Below are 18,979 nucleotides of genomic sequence, written 5' to 3' on the forward strand. Positions count from 1 at the left end.
GTTGTTGTGTGCCTGTTTTCCTTCAGCATCTCCAACATCTGTCATTTTCCTGTTTTGTCATCCTTGTTGATCTAATCGGTACCAAGTAAAACCTCAAAGTTGCTTTAATTTTACTTTCTCTGATTATTAGTTGTTTATAGAATTTTTTCATATGATTGTTGATAGTTTGGATTTCTTTCTTTGAAAAATGCCTATTCATATCCTTTGAGCCAAGGTGGTTTACATGTAGAAATTAATGTCCCTCTAACTTTGTTTTGTCTAATATGGTTTTTATAGAATAAAGTGTCAAAATTTGGTCCATTTAACATTAGGCCTAGTGGGGAGAACTTTGATTATTTTTCAGACATACTGTGGCATTTTATTAGATTATGTGTGATATGTTCTTGATAGTGAATTTATAAAGCTATCCTGTGTTTTTTGAGTAATAACAAAACTACATTTATTGTTTTGGGAACTGATTGATAAGGAAAAAAATGGAGAGATTAAATATTCATTATGTTTTCCTTTTTCAGGCCATTGATGAGCCTCCTTATTTGACAGTGGGCACTGATGTGAGTGCTAAATACAGAGGAGCTTTCTGTGAAGCCAAGATAAAGACTACAAAGAGACTTGTCAAAGTCAAGGTATTTGGATTTTCTTAGCTATATATAATGTGAACATGAGCATCCAGAATACTATCTAAATTCTAACTTTTGTGCAGTTTGAGAATTTTTTTCCTACTGAATATAATCTAATGTCTCTAAGAGTAATCACTAAGAAAGCATAATAAAAAAGATTAATAACAATTTAGCATATAATTGGAATAATATTAGGTAATTATTACAATTATATAATGTAGCAGTGCCATTTTCCTTTAAGCTTTGATGCTTATATTTAGAATCATGAATCTTAAAAGTAGAAGAGAGCTTTAGAGGTCATGTAGTATAAACTTTATTTTACTGTTAGAGAAAATTCATAGGGTTGGATTTAGTTGTTTACTAATCTTGAACTTCTTTCCCAGTTCTGAAGGTTTTCAGGTCTTTAAATTCAAGGGTGCCCAAGATTGAACTAAATTACTTTTTTGTTTCTTCCAACTCTGAAAGTTTACAATTCCATTAAAAATTTTATTTATTTATTTATTTTTATTTTAAGCAATCGGGGTTAAGTAACTTGCTCAAGGTTACACGGCCAGTTATTTCTGGGTGTGGTGCTGAGCGCCTGAGCCCGGGATTCGATCTCCAGGTCGTCCCAACACTGGAGCCGGTGCTCTTACTTGCTGAGCCACCTGGCTGCCCCTAAGCAATTGGGGTTAAGTAACTTGCTCAAGGTTATACGGCCAGGTGTTTCTGGGTGGGTGCTAAGTGTCTGAGCCCGGGATTCGATCTCCAGGTCTCCTCAACACTGGAGCCGGTGCTCTTACTCGCTGTGCTACCTGGCCACCCCTAAAAATTATTAAAGTTACTTATTTTAAAAAATACTGGGCATTTATTTTAGTCATAAACTAGATTAATTATGTGAATTAGTTTTTCACTCTGAGGTAATATATTACAGTAGCTACTTTGTTAACAAATTGTGGATTCCAAATAAAACTCCAAAAACTTTGGTTAAGTAAAGTAGATGAAGGTAGATCTGTAGTCTTTTATCAGATAATCACATGCACATATATATTCATACTCACATATGTATATGTATAATTGAAAATCAAAAGACTGGAGTTATATTCATAACTCCATTAATAATCTGTTGTACATTTGTATAATCTAATACTATAGAAGAAGCCTCTGAGTCCCTCCTTTTCTCACTTTACATAGCTGTAATCTTGTAATTGAAATTTACTACCTTTTTGGAGGTAATAGGAAAGGATTTTTTCACCATCTACCTTTTCAGACATTTCATATTAGTTCCATTCATACAGTGTAGTTTCCAGCCAGACTGATCTAATAATTTATTCTCTAAACTCAACATTTCCTTTCCTTTCCCTTTCCCTTTGCATAGGCTGCCTGACTGACTCCACTTCCTAGAATTCCTAGACTTTCAGCCTTGTGCAGGAGCACCACCTCTTATGAGAAGCCTTTTTTCATTTCTACCAGTCATTAGTGTTTTCTTCTTTTTTTCTGTTGAAAGAGTATTATTCTTTTTTTTAATCAAATGCTTTATTAACTTCTAGTTTACATCATTCATTTCCACAAGATTTTGAGTTACAAATTTTCTCCCCGTTTTTCCCCCTACCTACAACCCCAAAGTAGCAGTCCCACTGGATATCCCCTCCTCCCATCTGCTCTCTTCCATATCTTCTCCCATACCCCCTCCAACTTCCCAGGGCACAGTGGATCTCTATGCCCCAGTGCCTGTATATCTTATTTCCCAGTTACATGTAAAATATTAATAATAGTATATATATGTATATGTGTATTTAAACATTTGATTTTAAAGCTTTGAATTCCAGATTCATTCCCTTCCTCCTTTGTCACCCACCCTTACTGGCAAGATAAGCAATTCAATATAGGTTGTACGTGTATAGCTATGTAAAACATTTCCATAGTAGATATATTGTAAAATACTTGACTATATTTCCCTCCCTCCTATCCCACCTCCCACTTGTTCTTTTCTCTACTTTGGTCCTGTCCCTTTTCAAAAGTGAGTGCTTCCAACTTCCCTCTCCCCCAGCCTGCCCTCCCTTCCATCGTCCCTCCTCTCATCCCCTTCCCCCCCTACTCTCCTGTAGGGTGAGATACCCTATTTAGTGTGTATGTCATTCCCTCCCTAAGCCAAATTAAATGAGAATAAGGTTGACCCATTCCCTTTTGCCTTCCTGTTCTTCCTCTCCATTGTGACCATTTTCCCTTGCCTCTTCTATATGAGATAGTTTACCTTATTCTGTCTCTCCCCATCTTCTCTAATTATATTCCTCTCTCACCTCTTAATTTCACCTTTTAAGTATCATCCCTTCCTGTTAAATTGGTCCTATGACCTCTGTCTATGTATACCAGTACACATATATACACACACTCACATGTATATTCATATGTCCATATATCCTCCTATATAGACATATATATGTATGTGTGTGTGTATACACATACACATTTCTGTTCCCTTCAGCTATTCTCATACTGAGAAAAGTTTCATAAGTTACAATTATCATTTTTCCATGTAGGGATATAAATAGTTCAACTTTGATAAGTTCCTTATGATTTCTTTTCCCTGTTTACCTTTCATGCTTCTCTTGCTTCTTGTATCTCAATGTCAGATTTTCTATTCAACTCTGGTTTTTTCGTCAAGAATGCTTGAAAGTCCTCTATTCCACTGAATGACCATATTTTCCCCTGAAACATGATACTCAGTTTTGCTGGCTAGGTGATTCTTGGTATTAATCCCAGCTCCTTTGACCTCCAGAATATCATATTCCAAGCCCTTCGATCCCTCAGTGTAGAAGCTGCCAGATCCTGGGTTATCCTGATTGTGTTTCCACAATATTCAAATTGTTTCTTCCTGGCTGCTTGTAGTATTTTCTCCTTGATCTGGGAACTCTGGAACCTGGCTATAATATTCCTAGGAGTTTTCTTTTTGGGATCTTTTTCAGGAGGTGATCGGTGGATTCTTTCAACCTCTATTTTGCCCTCTCGTTCTAAAACATCAGGGCAATTTTCCTTGAGAATTTCTTGAAGGATGATTTCTAGGTTCTCTCTTTTATCATGGCTTTCAGGTAGTCCAATAATTTTTAAATTATCTCTCCTGAATCTATTTTCCAGGTCAGTGGTTTTTCCATTGAGATATTTCATATTGCCTTCTATTCTTTCATTTGTTTGGATCTGTTAATCTTGATTTCTCATAAAGTCACTAGCTTCCATTTATTCCAATCTAATTCTGAAGGAATGATTCTCTTCAGTGAACTTTTGAGATTCTTTTTCCATCTGGCAAATTTGGTTTTTTAAGTCATTCTTCTCCTCATTGTCTTTTTGAGCCTCTTTTGCCATTTGAGTTAGTCTATTTTTTAAGGTGTTATTTTCTTCAGTCAGGTTGTTGACTCTCATTTCATAATTTTCTTGCATTGTTCTCATTTCTCTTCCCAGTTTTTCCTCCACTTCTCTTATTTGGTTTTCAAAATCCTTCTTAAGGTTCTCTGTGGCTTGAAACAACCTCTTATTTTTTTGGAAGCTTTTGGTGCAGGAGTTCTGACTTCATTGTCTTCCTCCTGTTCCATGCTTTGATCCTTTTTGTCCCCAAAATAGTAGTATAAAGTTGGGTTGCCATGTTTGCTTTGCTTCCTTTGCCTGCTCATGTTGCCACTCAATTAGTTGACTTTTGGGCTTTTTGCCACAGTAGGACTCTGCCACCAGACAGGGGAGCTTCGTCCCAAATGCTAGGGTTTTCTCAGCTGCCAGAGGTATTGGTTAGGTGCCCTTTCTGAAGACTCTACACGCTCTGGCAAGCTGGTTGCACACCCCAGGACTTCCACCCTAGACTGAAGTCCACATCCAAGCAGGTTAAAGCAAGATCGATTACCCCTCAGACTGGTCACTTGGTCCCCCCACAGTCTGCAGGATAGGAGCTGAAGCTGCCATATGATGGCAGCTGCATGGCTGAGGCACCTCAACCACTTCTCGCCCCAGGGGCAAAGGCCAACCACAGTCTCAAACTACTGTATCCCAGAGTCCACACTGCACTGACCTCTCACTTTGTCCTTAGCATCTGTGGGTTGATAATTCTGGAAACCACCACAGCTGCTGGTGATCTGAACTCCCTGCAGCCAGTGGTTGGTCAGGCCCGCCCTGAGGCTAAAACCTTGGGCTCCAGCAGGGCTGGTGTTGGGAGTACTGCGCTGGCCCCTTCCTCCCAGCCTGCCGGGCTCTCCTCAGCAGGAGTTTAGCTTTTCTGTGTCATTTTTTTGGCTTCTTTATATCCAAAGTTTGTTCAGTCACCTTTTCCATCAATTGGAGGAGGTTGGAGCTGGAGCCCCATGAAGTCCTGTTTTTACACCCCCATCTTGACTCCCAGTGTTTTCTTCTTTCTTAATTTATGTTGTATTGATCTGTGTATACTCTATACCTTTTTTTTTTTATCTCTTTTCCCATATCTAAGCTCCTTGAGGGGTAAGAACTGGTTTAACTCTCATTTTTTTTTCTGTATATTCCCAGCAACTGTCAGAATGTCTTATCTCTAATAGGAACTTAATTTCTTCTTTTTTTCTTTTACTTTAATTGAATTCCTATCTCTATTCCCTTTGTGTTACAACTGCTGTATTTCCGAAGTATTTTCCTTGTTTTCTGGAGAGTGGAGAGGCTACAGGGATGCCAACTATATGATATCCAAGGAATTTACTATCTCACATTTCTACTGGTCCTGGTTCCAGCAGTGTCCCCAAGGTAGCATGGTTTACTGGCTAAAGTACTGTGCCCAAAGTCTAGAAGACCTAAATTAAAGCCCTGCCTCTGACTCAGACTGTCTCTGTGATCCTGGGCAAGTCACTTAACTACTCAGTGCTCTAGGCAATTCTCTAATGTTATAAATTGCAGAGAAGGTATTAATTTGCATTAATAGAGAAATTTTCCTCACCTGAGTGTCGGTATGGGTAAGAACTTGCGGGTAGGTTGTAAAAGGACTTAGTCTAGAGAACAAGAGAATAGCATGAGTGGGAAAGCAATTCCTCTCAGACTATTTTTCTGATCTCCCTTATTGGGAATGTGGTTAGACTGGTTTTTTTCTTTATTAAATATATCATGCCGTGCTTTGAATATTGAATTTGAATGATGTTGCTTTAAGTTACACTAGCAATTTTATTTGCCATAATATCTTGAATTATGACCTCATGAATATTGTATGACAGTGTATACAAATATGTGTATACACACACACACACACACACATATATAAATGGAGTTCCTTTCAGAATTTCTAAGGTTTATTTTACCAAGATCTCTTTCTTTAGGATATGATTTTATGGTAATAGATCTCTCTTTGTATACAATGTAATACTAAATTTTACATGAAGAAGTATGAATTACAGCATTTTTATGTTAGGAAGAGTCTTGCATTAAAAATCAAAAGAATTGGGTTTTAGCTTCAATTCCAACAGCAATTAGCTTGTCATCTTTGATAAATTGCTAGATTTGAAATCAGAGGATCTGGCCTTGCTACTTACTTTTTGTACTCATTTAGCATCTTGAGGCTTCAGTTTCCTCACACTAAAATGGTAGAGTTACTCTAGATCAGAGGTGCCACAGTTGTTGTCCACAAATTTGACATGTCTATTTAGCTAGCTGAACCAGAATAAAATGTAATTGGGAAATGTTTAATAAAACATACAGGGGTGGCCAGGTAGCACAGCAAGTAAGAGCACCGGCTCCAGTGTTGAGAAGACCTGGAGATCGAATCCTGGGCTCAGAAACTTAGCACCCACCCAGAAACACCTGGCCGTGTAACCTTGAGCAAGTTACTTAACCCCAATTGCTTAGGGGCGGCCAGGTGGCTCAGCAAGTAAGAGCACCAGTTCCAGTGTCGGGATGACCTGGATCAAATCCGGGCTCAGATACTCAGCACCACACCCAGAAATAATAGCTGGCCGTGTAACCTTGAGCAAGTTATTTAACCCCAATTGCTTTAAAATATATATATATATATACAAAAATATAACACAGCATAAATGACGTTATAATTTATATGATTTTCTAAGTCAATATGTGGCCCACAGGGATATTTCTCAATTGAGTTTGATACCACTGCTGTAGATGACCTGTAAGGGCACTGCCACCTCTAACAATATATAGCTTATTGTCTTAAAGATACCTACTTTTGATCAATATAAGAAAAATAAACATTTTTAAGGAAAAAATAATTGTTTTAAAATCTTATTTTTTCCCTAAGTACTTTTATGAGTATTCATATTTGATTGATTTATGTCAGTGAGAATTTGGGCATGTACATTATACACAAAATGGTGTTTAATATATTTTATGGTTGTGAATTTGGGCCAAAAAAATCAGTGCATTTTATAAGGTTTCAAGTCTCTATATAATGCAGTTAAACCCATTTAAGAGACCATTTCCCCTAAACTCTGAATTTTTTTAGCACAAATTTTATATTGTCTATGGGACTAATTTATTTTGAATCTACATCAGGATATTGTAAGACAGCTTACAGAGTGCATTAGATTCTGGAAAATAGCATTGATATAAAGGGCATTATGATGCTTTTATAGGTAAAAAAGATTCTAATGAAAAATTGGCTTCTAAAATGTCTTGATCTACTAGTGTTAACACTGAGACACTTTATCCTTGAAAATCAACTCAGCCCTCCTGTGTTACTGAAGTTATCTAAAGAAAATATCTGATCCATAGAGTAAATCAGTTTTCAGGCTAGAAAGATCATCCTCCTTCAGAATAAAACAGTGAGAGATTATATATTCTCTCACTGTAGGAGAGGTAGAGGAGTGACATATTGATAATTTTGGTGGCTTTCCTAAGGTTTATCACAGTTTCTTCACTGAAGTGTTGGTAATTGTAAAGGATTTTAAATTATTCAAATTAAACTTGTAACATAACTGCTATAGATTTCAATGGCAAATATGGTATAAAAGCCATAATTAATTAATGATAGCTACATAAAATCTCATTCTTCCAAACAAACCTTTTTAAAGGAATCAGGAGTAGTTTTATTAAGCTAGTTTTGCTCCAGGAATTCAGTCTACTCATGAGTATTTTGTATGTGCCCAGCTTGGAAATAAACATTATAGATTTGAAAGTAACATGGAGTTTGCTTTTTTCCTAGTACTTCAGTATTATTGTGTACCCTTTGTATTGTGTTCTATCTTAAATTAAATTTGTGCTGCAGTGTATTGTTATATAATTTGCTTGAGTAAATGCTGAAGAATAACACTTCTGACATAATATACTTTGTGCAAGAAAGGTATTGCAAATAATATGAAACATGTAGAGCATTAATGCTTTTCTTACATTTTCCATTTTTAGCATCATTGGGCCAAGCTTTATTCATTGAAATAATCTTAACCCTCACAGAATCATGGAGTCCTTAATAGAATGAGACTTTTTAACCATCAATAAAAAGAAAGCAAGGCAATGAAGTCATAGCTAACAGCATTGAACAAAGAATAATATGTTGTGTACTTAAACATGGAGCAATTTAAAGTTGAAATCATGGGCTTTTGAGTAGTAAAATGCACTTGATCATGATTTTTTAAATGTATGACTTTCACTTAATCTATCCAAGAGTGAGATTTTAAGTAAACTGAAACTGTGTTGGAAATTGTATGAATAAAAATGTAATTACTTTTGATAAAAGAGAATAATATTTTGCTGGACTTGAAATTCTTGAGTTTATTTGTGATAACTAATTAAATTTGTAATCTCTAGGTAACATTTAGGCATGATTCTTCAACAATGGAAGTACAAGATGACCATATAAAGGGCCCTCTAAAGGTAATTCATTTATTTGGTATCTAATAGAGTAGTCTTGATTGGGAAATGTCTGATATTTTTAAGTATGTTCTCAACTCACATGTTTATCTACACTGCCTACATTTGCTTTGAATGTTTATCCACTTATATTCTATAGTGGTTACTAAGATATTAGGTATTAAAGATATTAATTAGTTAATACATTTAATGTTAAATAGTATGGAGCCAGAAATATATAATTGTCTAATGTTAATAACAGTATGGAATGAAAAATATATGATTATCTTATATGTGTGGAAAAATAATTGAAGAGATGAATGTTTCTCTTTTCTTATTTGGAATATTACACACAAAGGAAGCACTTCTATGATGAATAGCAATTTTAAAATAATGAACTATGATTTACTGACCATCAGATACTTGTTGCCATTCACTCATGCTTCAGTACTTTGGATCTCTGATCTCACTGGTATGGACAATTAGGTAGTAGTAGATAGAGCAGTGGGCCTAGATTCAAAAAGACTGAGTTCATATCTAGCCCCAGAAATGTATTAGCTGTGTGACCCTGGGCAAGTAACTTAGCTGTTTGCTTCTGTTTTCTTATCCGTAAAATGAGCATAATAATAGCACCTAACTTCCAGGGTTGTTGTGAGGATCAAATAAGATAATAAATGTAAAGCACTTTATATAGTGCCTGGCATAGAGTAATAAGCACCACATAGGTGTTAGCTACTGCTTTTATTATAGGAATGTACTAAACTGATGGAGATTATAGTATATCCACATCTCCTCCTGTGTAATTGTTAGCATTACCTTTCTATAAATCCTTCTTAGACTTGGTATTTTGGGGGCCTTCTGATTTTTAAAAATTTATTTTAGAAATAGCATTTTCCTTGACCTGTTTTTCCTCACTTTCAGCAAAGATCAGCCCACCACCCTTTAAGATCATACATGTTCAGAATATAATGACATTTGTATTGCGTTTTGCATGCCTAGTATCACTTACAGTGTATGCAGCCTACTTGCATTTACTACTGTCCTTTTACTTAAATTTTTGTAATGTGTGCTATTGATTGATTTGGGTTTTCTTACTTCATTATAAAGTGTTCTCTTGATTTGTTTTTAATTCCTTTGTACGTGATTAGGAATCAAACCACTGATTTCTTATCAAGACAAGTGCTACAAAGATTGTTTTTGTTTTTTTGCGTTTTGGAGGGCATTTGGGGTTAAGTGACTTGCCCAAAGTCATATGGCTAATAAGTGTTAATTGTGTCAAGTGTCTGAGGTGACATTTGAACTCAAGTCCTCCTGACAGTGCTGATTTTTCTGATATAAAAAAAATACAAAATATACAAAATCCAAAATACACAGCCATATTATAACTAGGACATTATTGTTGTTTTAAGAAAGAAAAAGAGATGGGCTTTTGAAGTACCTTGATATGATTGGAAAGTACGGTGCCATTTCTCCTGATTTTTTAATTCTGCCACTCAGTTCTTGGCCATTCTATTGTCCATGTGCAGTAACTGTCAAGTAGAAGAATGTGTACACACACACACACACACACACAGAGTGTGTTTTCTTTCCATGATATGTTAGAAAGAGTAGAGTTAAAGCAAGGAGATATTTGGGGTTTAAAATTTAGCTCTGATATTTAGTAAATATGTGTCCATAGACAAGTCATTTAGCTATTTCTCATCTGTAAAATGGTAAGAATGTTACCTACCTCATAGTCATTGCAAGAATCAGTTGAGGTAGTACATATGAAGTGACATCAGTCTTAAAGCTCTGTGTAAATGGCATGTGTTATTATCATCACTATAATCCTTCACATATACATACACATACATATACGTCCTTCACATTGCTACAAAGATTTTTTTTAGAGATAATAAATTAGGCACATTGATTAATAATTTGCCAGTGGTTTCTGAGTAATCTTCTTTGGCAGAGTAATACCCATGATCTACTTTGTTTCAGGGTGTGTATGAGGGGAGAATCTTTGTTGTATCTTGAAAATACATCTCAAAACCTCTAAAATTGTGTTACTATCAACATGGATTTCATCTGTCAGTCCATCATTCTTCCCAACTTCAAATGAAATTCTTAATTGAAAATTTTATTTGGAAAATTTATTCCAATGTACATATAAGCAAATTGGGGAGCAATTTTAATGTTTGGAGTTTAAGTATTTTAATTATAAATAATGGTTAAATTACATTCTGGAAATAGGATTTTAAAAAAATTTCATCCCCTCCATAGTTCTTTGCACATTTTAGCTCCTTAGTAAATATTTATAGATTTGTAAACATAATTACTTCTGGTTTTCTCAGTCATCCATTCATATTAATTTATAGTTGTTTCCTTTCCCCATACTTATGTGCACACATACCATACAAGTATACTCAATAGCATTGTGTGTTAAGTACACCAACATTCTTCCTCTTTGATTCTTGAATTCACTTGTTATCTTTCTGGTCTAGAAGAATGATCGGCTAGAAGTTTTTAGAGTCAACTTTAAATAATTGAGAGGTGGGATCTGAACTGGGTAGATGGGGGAAGAAAGTTATCTGTGCAGGTTGTCTTTCTCCTGGGTAATTGCTCCTTCCTCATCATTCTGTTTCTGATTTGGGTTTTCTTGCTTCATTATAAAGTGTTCTCTTTATTTGTTTTTAATTCCTTTGTACGTGATTAGGAGTCAAACCACTGATTTCTTATCAAGACAAATGCAGCAAACTTAAAAATTTTTATTGTTTCTATTTTATTGGTAGATTAGACTTCATAGAATATTCAGTTCCTTACAACTCAGTGATGCAGAGGTAGTTCCTGGTTAAAATGTTCCTAAAGAAAATAAATTAAATCTTCCAGAGAGCATGATTATTTATAATTGTGTATACTTCCAGAAATTATAGATTAATGCATTTATTTAAATTATACCCAGGTCATTTGAGTTTAAAAACAAATTAATAAATATCACTTTATACTGATGCTATTTCTAAGCTTTAGTCATATGATTTAAATTTATTTTAGTTCACTTGATTTTTTTCCCCATGGTTCATACAGTTTTAAGGAGAGTAATCCTGATCAACATTAAAGCTGCTGGCCACTTTCAGAAAAAATATAAATATGGTTATGTGCTATATTCTTTATCTGCTGAAAGAGGTGTTAAGTATTCATTAATCAACCATCTTAGATTTGATCGAGTCTTTGATGGAAAGTAATTCATGTGTCTAGGTTTGGGTAATATTGTTCACATACCACTTTAAATAATTAGGCATGATTCTTTAAGAAAATCTGGTAGCTTTTTTTTTTTTGGTTAAATTAATTATTGACTCAGATTCTCCAGTTAAATTTATCATTAACATCACATTGTGGCGGAAAATGGCTTTTAAATACTATTTAGTAAGAGAAGCCCCCACAATGAAAAATAAGTTCTAAGTAAGAGGAATTTTTAAAAGCCTTATATTTTCAAAAGAAAATAAATATATACTCATGTATTTTATTCAAGCAGTTTTTTTAAACTATATTTTCAGTTTGGTTTGTTGATCATACATGCCCTTGTCTGAATTTGATGCTATGGCATTCTTTCTTCTTCTTCATTGGCTATATATATTGACTACTTTTTGGTATATGGTAGCTTTCAGAGTTTAGAATTATGTGGTGGTGATTATCCATTGGTTAACTCCTGTTAGCCAAGAGTTTTAGATTCTTCTTACCGTCTACTGATACTATTGGTATAGGCAATTATATAAAATAAAATTAATATCCTAAGTTTTTTACGTTGATAAAGTAGAAACTGCTATATGTAAAGTAAAATATTAAAATGATCATTCATTATTAAACTTCATAAAGAGTTTTTCTTTTTATGTTTTAGGTTGGAGCAATTGTAGAAGTAAAGAATCCAGATGGTGCCTATCAAGAAGCAGTCATCAATAAATTAACAGATGCAAGTTGGTACACAGTAGGTAAGGAGAAGTAATTCTGGCTTTTAAGAAATAATGGGCTAAATTGAACTAAATATAAAGGAATTAGTAAAAGTACAGACTAACTAAATTTACAGGAGAATTCAGTTGAACTTTTATAGAAATATTTATTGCAGGGCAGCTAGGAGGCACAGTGAGTAGAGTGCTGGCCCCGAAGTCAGGAGGACCTGAGTTCAGATTTGGCCTCAGACACTTAACACACACACACACACACAAACACACACACACACACACACACCTAGATGTGTGACCTTGGGCAAGTTACTTAACCCCAATTGCCCTCCAAAAAAGCAAAAAAAAAAAAAGAAAAAGAAATATTTATTGCCATGTACTGTACAAATTATTCTCAAAGACTGAGAAAGAAAATATTCTACCAGACTATTCTATAAGACAAATATAGGGGCGACTAGGTGGCGCAGTGAATAGAGCAATGGCTCTGGAGTCAGGAGGACCCAAGTTCAAATCTGGCCTCAGACACTTAACACAAAACTAGCCATGTGACCTTGGGCAAGTCACTTAACCCCAAATTGCCCTCCAAAAAGCAAAAAAAAAAAAAAAAAAGGACATATTTAGTCTTAACACCTAAACCAGGGAAGGATAACTATAAGAAAGATAATTATATACTAATATTATTAATTAATAGAGATTCAAAAATTTAAATGAAATCTAGGCAAATTATTTTATGGCGTTTCTTCCTAAGAGTTATTCATGATGATCAAGATGTAGTTCCACTTGAGCTGTAAGGATGGATCAGCATTATGAAAACAATTTTTTCGTTAGTTAGAAATGTGAAAGGGTATTTTAATAGACCATTCTTGAGATTGTTCCATCAGAGAGAAGATGATGAGAATTGGATTACAAATATAACAATATTTAGAAGGTTGTTGAAAGTAGTATTTAGCGACTATTCTAAGCCCTGCTTAAAATATCTAGGATTTGGAAGGAACATCTGAATTGTGATAACTTTTTTCAGCACATCAGGGTAGCTTCTGCTTTCAAAGAGTTCATGATTTAGTGACCCAACTTCTTGAATATTTTTTCTCTAAAGTGAGTTCATATAGTAAGCTGTTTCCTCTGCTAATAACCACTGCAGTACAAAATTTTAGCCACAACCTCCTGTCATAAATGGAAAATGTTTTGATTCTTAGTCTTTGCTATTACCTTTTTATATATGTACAGGGCACATAGGAGAAAGCAACTTTTCAGTATTCTGATATTCTCTGGAACTAAAACAAAATAGTAATTTAAGTTTGTTTTAAATATAAATATTTTGTGTCATTGTTTTTACTACTTGTTGTTCTATGTATAATCATCATAACTTCCATTTTTATTTTGTTTTAACAGTTTTTGATGATGGAGATGAGAAGACACTTCGAAGATCTTCATTATGTCTGAAAGGAGAAAGACATTTTGCTGAAAGTGAAGTAAGTAGTTGTTAACAAATGAAAATGCTTTAAATCTCTAATATTTTTGAAACTGATTTTTTTTGTCTTTTCTGTTCAAGCAACTAAATGCCTTACTTGAGCAGGAAAAAGGTCAGTTTATAAATAGCATCAAAGAATAATCTGTGAAGCCTAATTTGAACTTGTTGTTTGTCAGAAAGTATATTTTCTTTTTATCCTATAATTTCTTTTTGTAAATCAAAGAAAACCTAGCATACCATTACTTGTCAGTATTAGGTATTGTGATTCTCTTTTTTTGAGCTGTTATTAGACTATACCCACTTTCTTTAAGTGCATTATTTTGGAAGATAGATTAGAATGAGGAAGATGGAATGGAATGGAGAGAGACTTGAGTCTAGGAATTCAATTTGGAGACTATTGCAACCCCTATAAACAAAGAAATTGCTTTTTAAATTCATTATCTGAGACATTTTAAAATTGATAGAAATAGTTCTAGATGTGTTAAAGTCCTGATGTTAATAGTCTGATTTTTTTTTTATGAGTATGAGCAGCTTTTGGAGTAGCATATTAAGCCTGGCTTTTGACCTTGATAGGAATAACAGATATTAAGGAGAGCTCAGAGGCAGAATTTGGAAATGATTTCATTTCCTGTTCAGAAAAGCATGACTTTGTTAAACTTTCAGTTAATGAATTCCCAAGTTTTGTCCTTAGAGCTAATTTGATTTATATATATCTATATATCTATATCTATCTATCTATATATATATCTATATATATATATATACACACACATACAACCATATATATACATATATACATGCAATTTAATATCTCTGCTCCAGGTTCTTCATGTGTGTATGCATATATATGTATATACATATAATGTATATTTATATCTATAGCTTTGCACATGTTTACATGTAACTACATGTATATGTATACCTACATATATGTATACACATATACATACACAGAAATATGGAAATTATTTTTATCATAACATTTTAGGATGAAAAAAGATATTAGATAATAATAGTATAGGTTAAAGATCCTTGGACTTATAGTTTAGAAAGACCAGGGTTCAAATTCTAACTCAGACATTTGGTACTAGTATGTCCTCAGACAAGTTACTTAACTTCTGAATTTTATTGTCCTTGTCTTTAAAACAGGAGAATAATACTTGTAATACCTGATAGCCTTACAGAATATTATAAGGAAACATCTTTGCAAATCATAAAGGTTTATAAAATATAAATTATTATCATTATTATTTTTTAACCTAGTGAAATGGGGAAGACAGAAGTGGGAAAATGGTATGTAGCTCTTAATTCTATGATACCCTGCTGTTAAGCTGAGGACTTAGTGTTCTCAGGAAAACTTTAAGGCAGTTTGGCAAAAATTAAGTCTAGCCAGCACTTCAGACCATACACAAACATAAGCTCCAAATAGCTACATGACTTTGATAGAAAAAAATCACACCACAAGCAAATTAGAGGAATAAGGAAGATACTACCTTTTTGCTGCTATGGATAGGGGAAGAGTTTATGATCAATCAAGAGATAGAGAAAAATCACTGAAGATAAAATGGCCAATTTTGATTATATAAAATTTACAAGATTCTGCATAAACAAAACCAATGTAGTTAAAATTGGAAGGGAAAGAGTCAACTTGGGGAAGAAATCTTTGCAGAAAGTTTCTTTGATAAAGGTTTCTTTCCAAGATATAAGCAACTAATTTCAATTTATAAGAATAAGGGCCATTCCCCAAATGATAGATGGTCAAAGGACATGAACAGGCAGTTTTTCTTTTTCTTTTTTTTTCCATCACAGGGGGGAAATTTTAAATGATTTTCTTGCTTTTATTCTTTTTTGGAGGGGGAAGGCAGGGTAATTGGGGTTAGGTGACCTTGCCCTAGGTCACAGGGCTTGTAAGGGTTAAATGTCTGAGGCTGAATTTGAACTCAGATCCTCCTAAGTACAGGGCCAGTACTCTATTCACTGCGCCTCGTGGCCCCACTTTTATTCATTATTTACAAAGGTTTTTTGGAAGTTTGTAGAAACAGCATTAAACATAGAATTGTGGAAAATACATAATTAAAGGAGAGAAATTTCTTTTGATCCAAGTTTGGTGGCAATTGTCAAAAACATTCAGTCATTTTATACAGATGTTACAAATTTATATTTTTCAGTGTGTCATAGTATTTTGCAGTTCAGAAAACATGTCAGAGGTCAATCTATTAATAGTCACAACAAACCAGCCTACTACCTAATATTCAGAGACCATGAACCTGTATTTTTGCCCCCTTTCCTATCAACAGGGGGGAAAGCAAATCATCTGCATATAACATTGCCTTTTTTCTTGCTGCTGCCTTATCCCTGTCCACATTGGCAGACTAGAAAGGTTACTCCATTTCTGTAATAAGCACTTGGGACTGGGGAAAACTGGGTCAGTTTTGTGGCCATTCTACTAAATGGCTTCTTTGTTATGGCTATGATGGATGGCACTGCTATGAGCCTTAATACCATATGATATAGTGCTCTTTCTCCTCTTCATTTACTTTGTCTTAGCTGAATCTTGTCCAGTGTTCCTATTCTCCAGAGTTTTTTTCCCCCTAACTATTGTGGTCTAGGCATTGGATTTGTTGACATAGGAAGAGGCATGGGAGTCAGGACTGGATATAATTCATCAACTACAACAAAGTGGCAGAAATGGCAGGGCTGAAGAGGTCACCTGCTGAGGTGCCATGTCTTGCCTGACTAGAAAACCCAGATCTGCCAATTTGGCCACAACATTATAAACTAAAAATTTAGTTCTAAATTTCATGGTAACAACAGCTGGCTTTATCTCTCTATTGCTGCAGTGCATCAGATATTGGAACTTGGACACTTGGAAAAGTTTAAGTTAAATTTAACAAAATTCCGCATATTGATTTGAATCTATCATTTAGGTTTGTATTTCTGCTCTCTCCACTCTCTCTTGCTTAACTTCTTCAATTTCATCATCTTAAACAAAGTCAGGAGTTGTTCTGTTGGATCAGTAGAGTAGAGGAAATCTGGGGCTATCTTCTGTCTTTTCTTGACATTACTACTGCTGAATTTTTCTTCCAGAAGATCCTTTTCTAGGGTGGTGGTAGTAGTAGCTGCCCCCCTGGGGGCCCAACTGCCCAATGCTATTTCCTCCTTCCGCCTCCTCTTCCTTTTACTCTTCTACTCTTCCTTCTCTTCCCCCTCCCCACCTTCCTCCTCTTCTCCCTCTGTCCATGTGGGGAGTCATACCCTTATGTGTGGGTGCTCTGTCCAAAGGAATATAAATTTTGATCACTTACATTTTGTAAGATGTCTTGAGGTTTGGGGGCTAGATTTTTCTTTTTCTTATTTATTCTATCTCCGGGTTTGTTTGTTTTTTTAAACAGGGATTATCAAATCTTGTCTTATCTAGTTTTCATTATTATTTCTTGAAATATAGTTCTGGAAAACCTTTAAACCCAAATCATTCTGGCTCTCACTGATTGGCCAGTAATCAGTCCCAGCCCAAGTCTCACTTGCTTATTGTTTGGTGTAACAGCAGTTGTTTCTGTTCTAGCTAGAAACTCTGAGGGTATTCCCCACCCAGATTGATTCTTTGGTCTCCGCAAACTAGTCTGTCTTTTGCCTCCATTCTTACTTAGCCTTTAATCACTGAATGGGTATTGTCTTAGACAAACTGTGTTCTGGTTAAGACCTTAGCTTAAAAAGGACATGATCTCCCACTGCATCCAGGACCATTGCCAGTCATTCCACTGGACTCTGATGACTCCGGAGGAGAGAGTGAGGCTGATGACTTTGCACAGCTCTGCCTCATTCACATCTGCTGAGGTGCCATGTCTTGCCTGACTAGTCAAGACATTACCTTCCTTATGTCATTGGTCCTCTTTGAGAACAAAGGACAAAGAAAATAGCACATTCCAAAGCTTGAGCAAAACTAGTAGATTCCTCTGTGATTCTTCTACTACTTTAGTAAACAGGAGACTGACATTGGGCTGCCTACAGTATTGTGTGTGAATGGAAATTCCTTTAGCATGGTTAACTAGAATTGTCCCTTTCCCCAGACTCCCACATGGTGATCTCACCTAGAAGTCAGAGACAAAGGGTATGCACTGACCCAGAGAGAGATAAGGCATAGAGATAAGAACACGATCACTTCTTCACTGAGATGCTGAAATGACATTCCTAAAGTATAGGTCTGACCATGTAAAAGTCTTTTATGGAGGTGTGGGGAGGGGAGTGGGAAAGGGGAAAAAAAGACTATGAGAGAAATAAGAGAATGAGAGAAGCCTGGGAAAATTTGTATGAATTGATGAAGAATGAATTTAGCAGAACCAAGAGAACAGTTTCTACCATAGCAACATATAGAAATATTTATGAAAGTACTTTTTGTTATATAGCAAAGATTGATAAACAAATGGATCCCCTTAAGTGAACAAATAAGGGTATATGAATATTATTTCAATTTTTCTGCTGTCTCTGTTCCTGAATCTCCAGATTCTGCCATGCCCTAGTGTTCTTCTCACCCTGAAACATTCTGTCTTTCTTGTAGCCTTCTTACCCTGGAAGATCCCTCTACCCTTCTACCTTCCTACTTCACATGGCAGGTTTTTCCTTCAAACTTCCATTTTGAGAAAATTCCCAGACCAGCTGTGTTTACTCCTAAATGTCTGTCTTGGCTGCTCTTGATTCTCCAGACATCTCTACCATGTCTCCTCTGCAGTCTTCTTACCTTGGAAGATCCCTTTGCCCCTGTGGCCCCCTCCTTCAATTGTAGCTCCTCCTGAAACCTCCATTTTAAGGAAGTGTTCAGGCCAGTCATTCTTATTCCTCATTGCTCTTCAAGTTCTGCCCTTAACTCCCTGGCCTTTTCCAGCTTCCCCCCTCACACCTCAACTTTTTAACTCTCTTTTATTTGTTGTTTTCTCTCCTTAGAACGTAAGCTCTTCGAGGACAAGGACTCTTTGTTTCCTCCTCCATATTTTTTTTTTTAAAGATTAGCCTTCATTTTAAACCTTTTTTTATCCCACTCTTTCCATCTTCCTGCATTCTCTGAAACATGAAATCTCCCTTGATGACACAGCTTCCTTGGCCACCCTTTTTCAGATTGGTTGCACTTTCTGTTTGTACCCCAGTTCACTGGTTAGAGTAGTGAGTTTGTTCAATTCATCCCCCAA

The 18,979-nt window shown here is 35.3% G+C and overlaps 1 protein-coding gene across 3 annotated transcripts in view; it reads left to right on the forward strand.

Moving 5' to 3' along the window:
- The window catches only part of ARID4B (AT-rich interaction domain 4B), a 212,201-nt gene that overhangs the window by 96,132 nt on the left and 97,090 nt on the right, over positions 1–18,979 (forward strand). For all 3 annotated transcript variants that reach the window (XM_069064835.1, XM_069064837.1, XM_069064836.1), the window contains exons 3-6: positions 513–623; positions 8,349–8,414; positions 12,268–12,358; positions 13,721–13,800. In XM_069064835.1, coding sequence (XP_068920936.1) covers positions 513–623; positions 8,349–8,414; positions 12,268–12,358; positions 13,721–13,800 — 348 coding nt within the window. The remainder of the gene's footprint in view (positions 1–512; positions 624–8,348; positions 8,415–12,267; positions 12,359–13,720; positions 13,801–18,979) is intronic.

The sequence above is a fragment of the Petaurus breviceps genome, unplaced genomic scaffold, assembly GCF_028583685.1.
Source record: "Petaurus breviceps papuanus isolate PSGF00001 unplaced genomic scaffold, PetGlider_PUasm1.0 90650, whole genome shotgun sequence".
Lineage (NCBI taxonomy): Eukaryota > Metazoa > Chordata > Mammalia > Diprotodontia > Petauridae > Petaurus > Petaurus breviceps.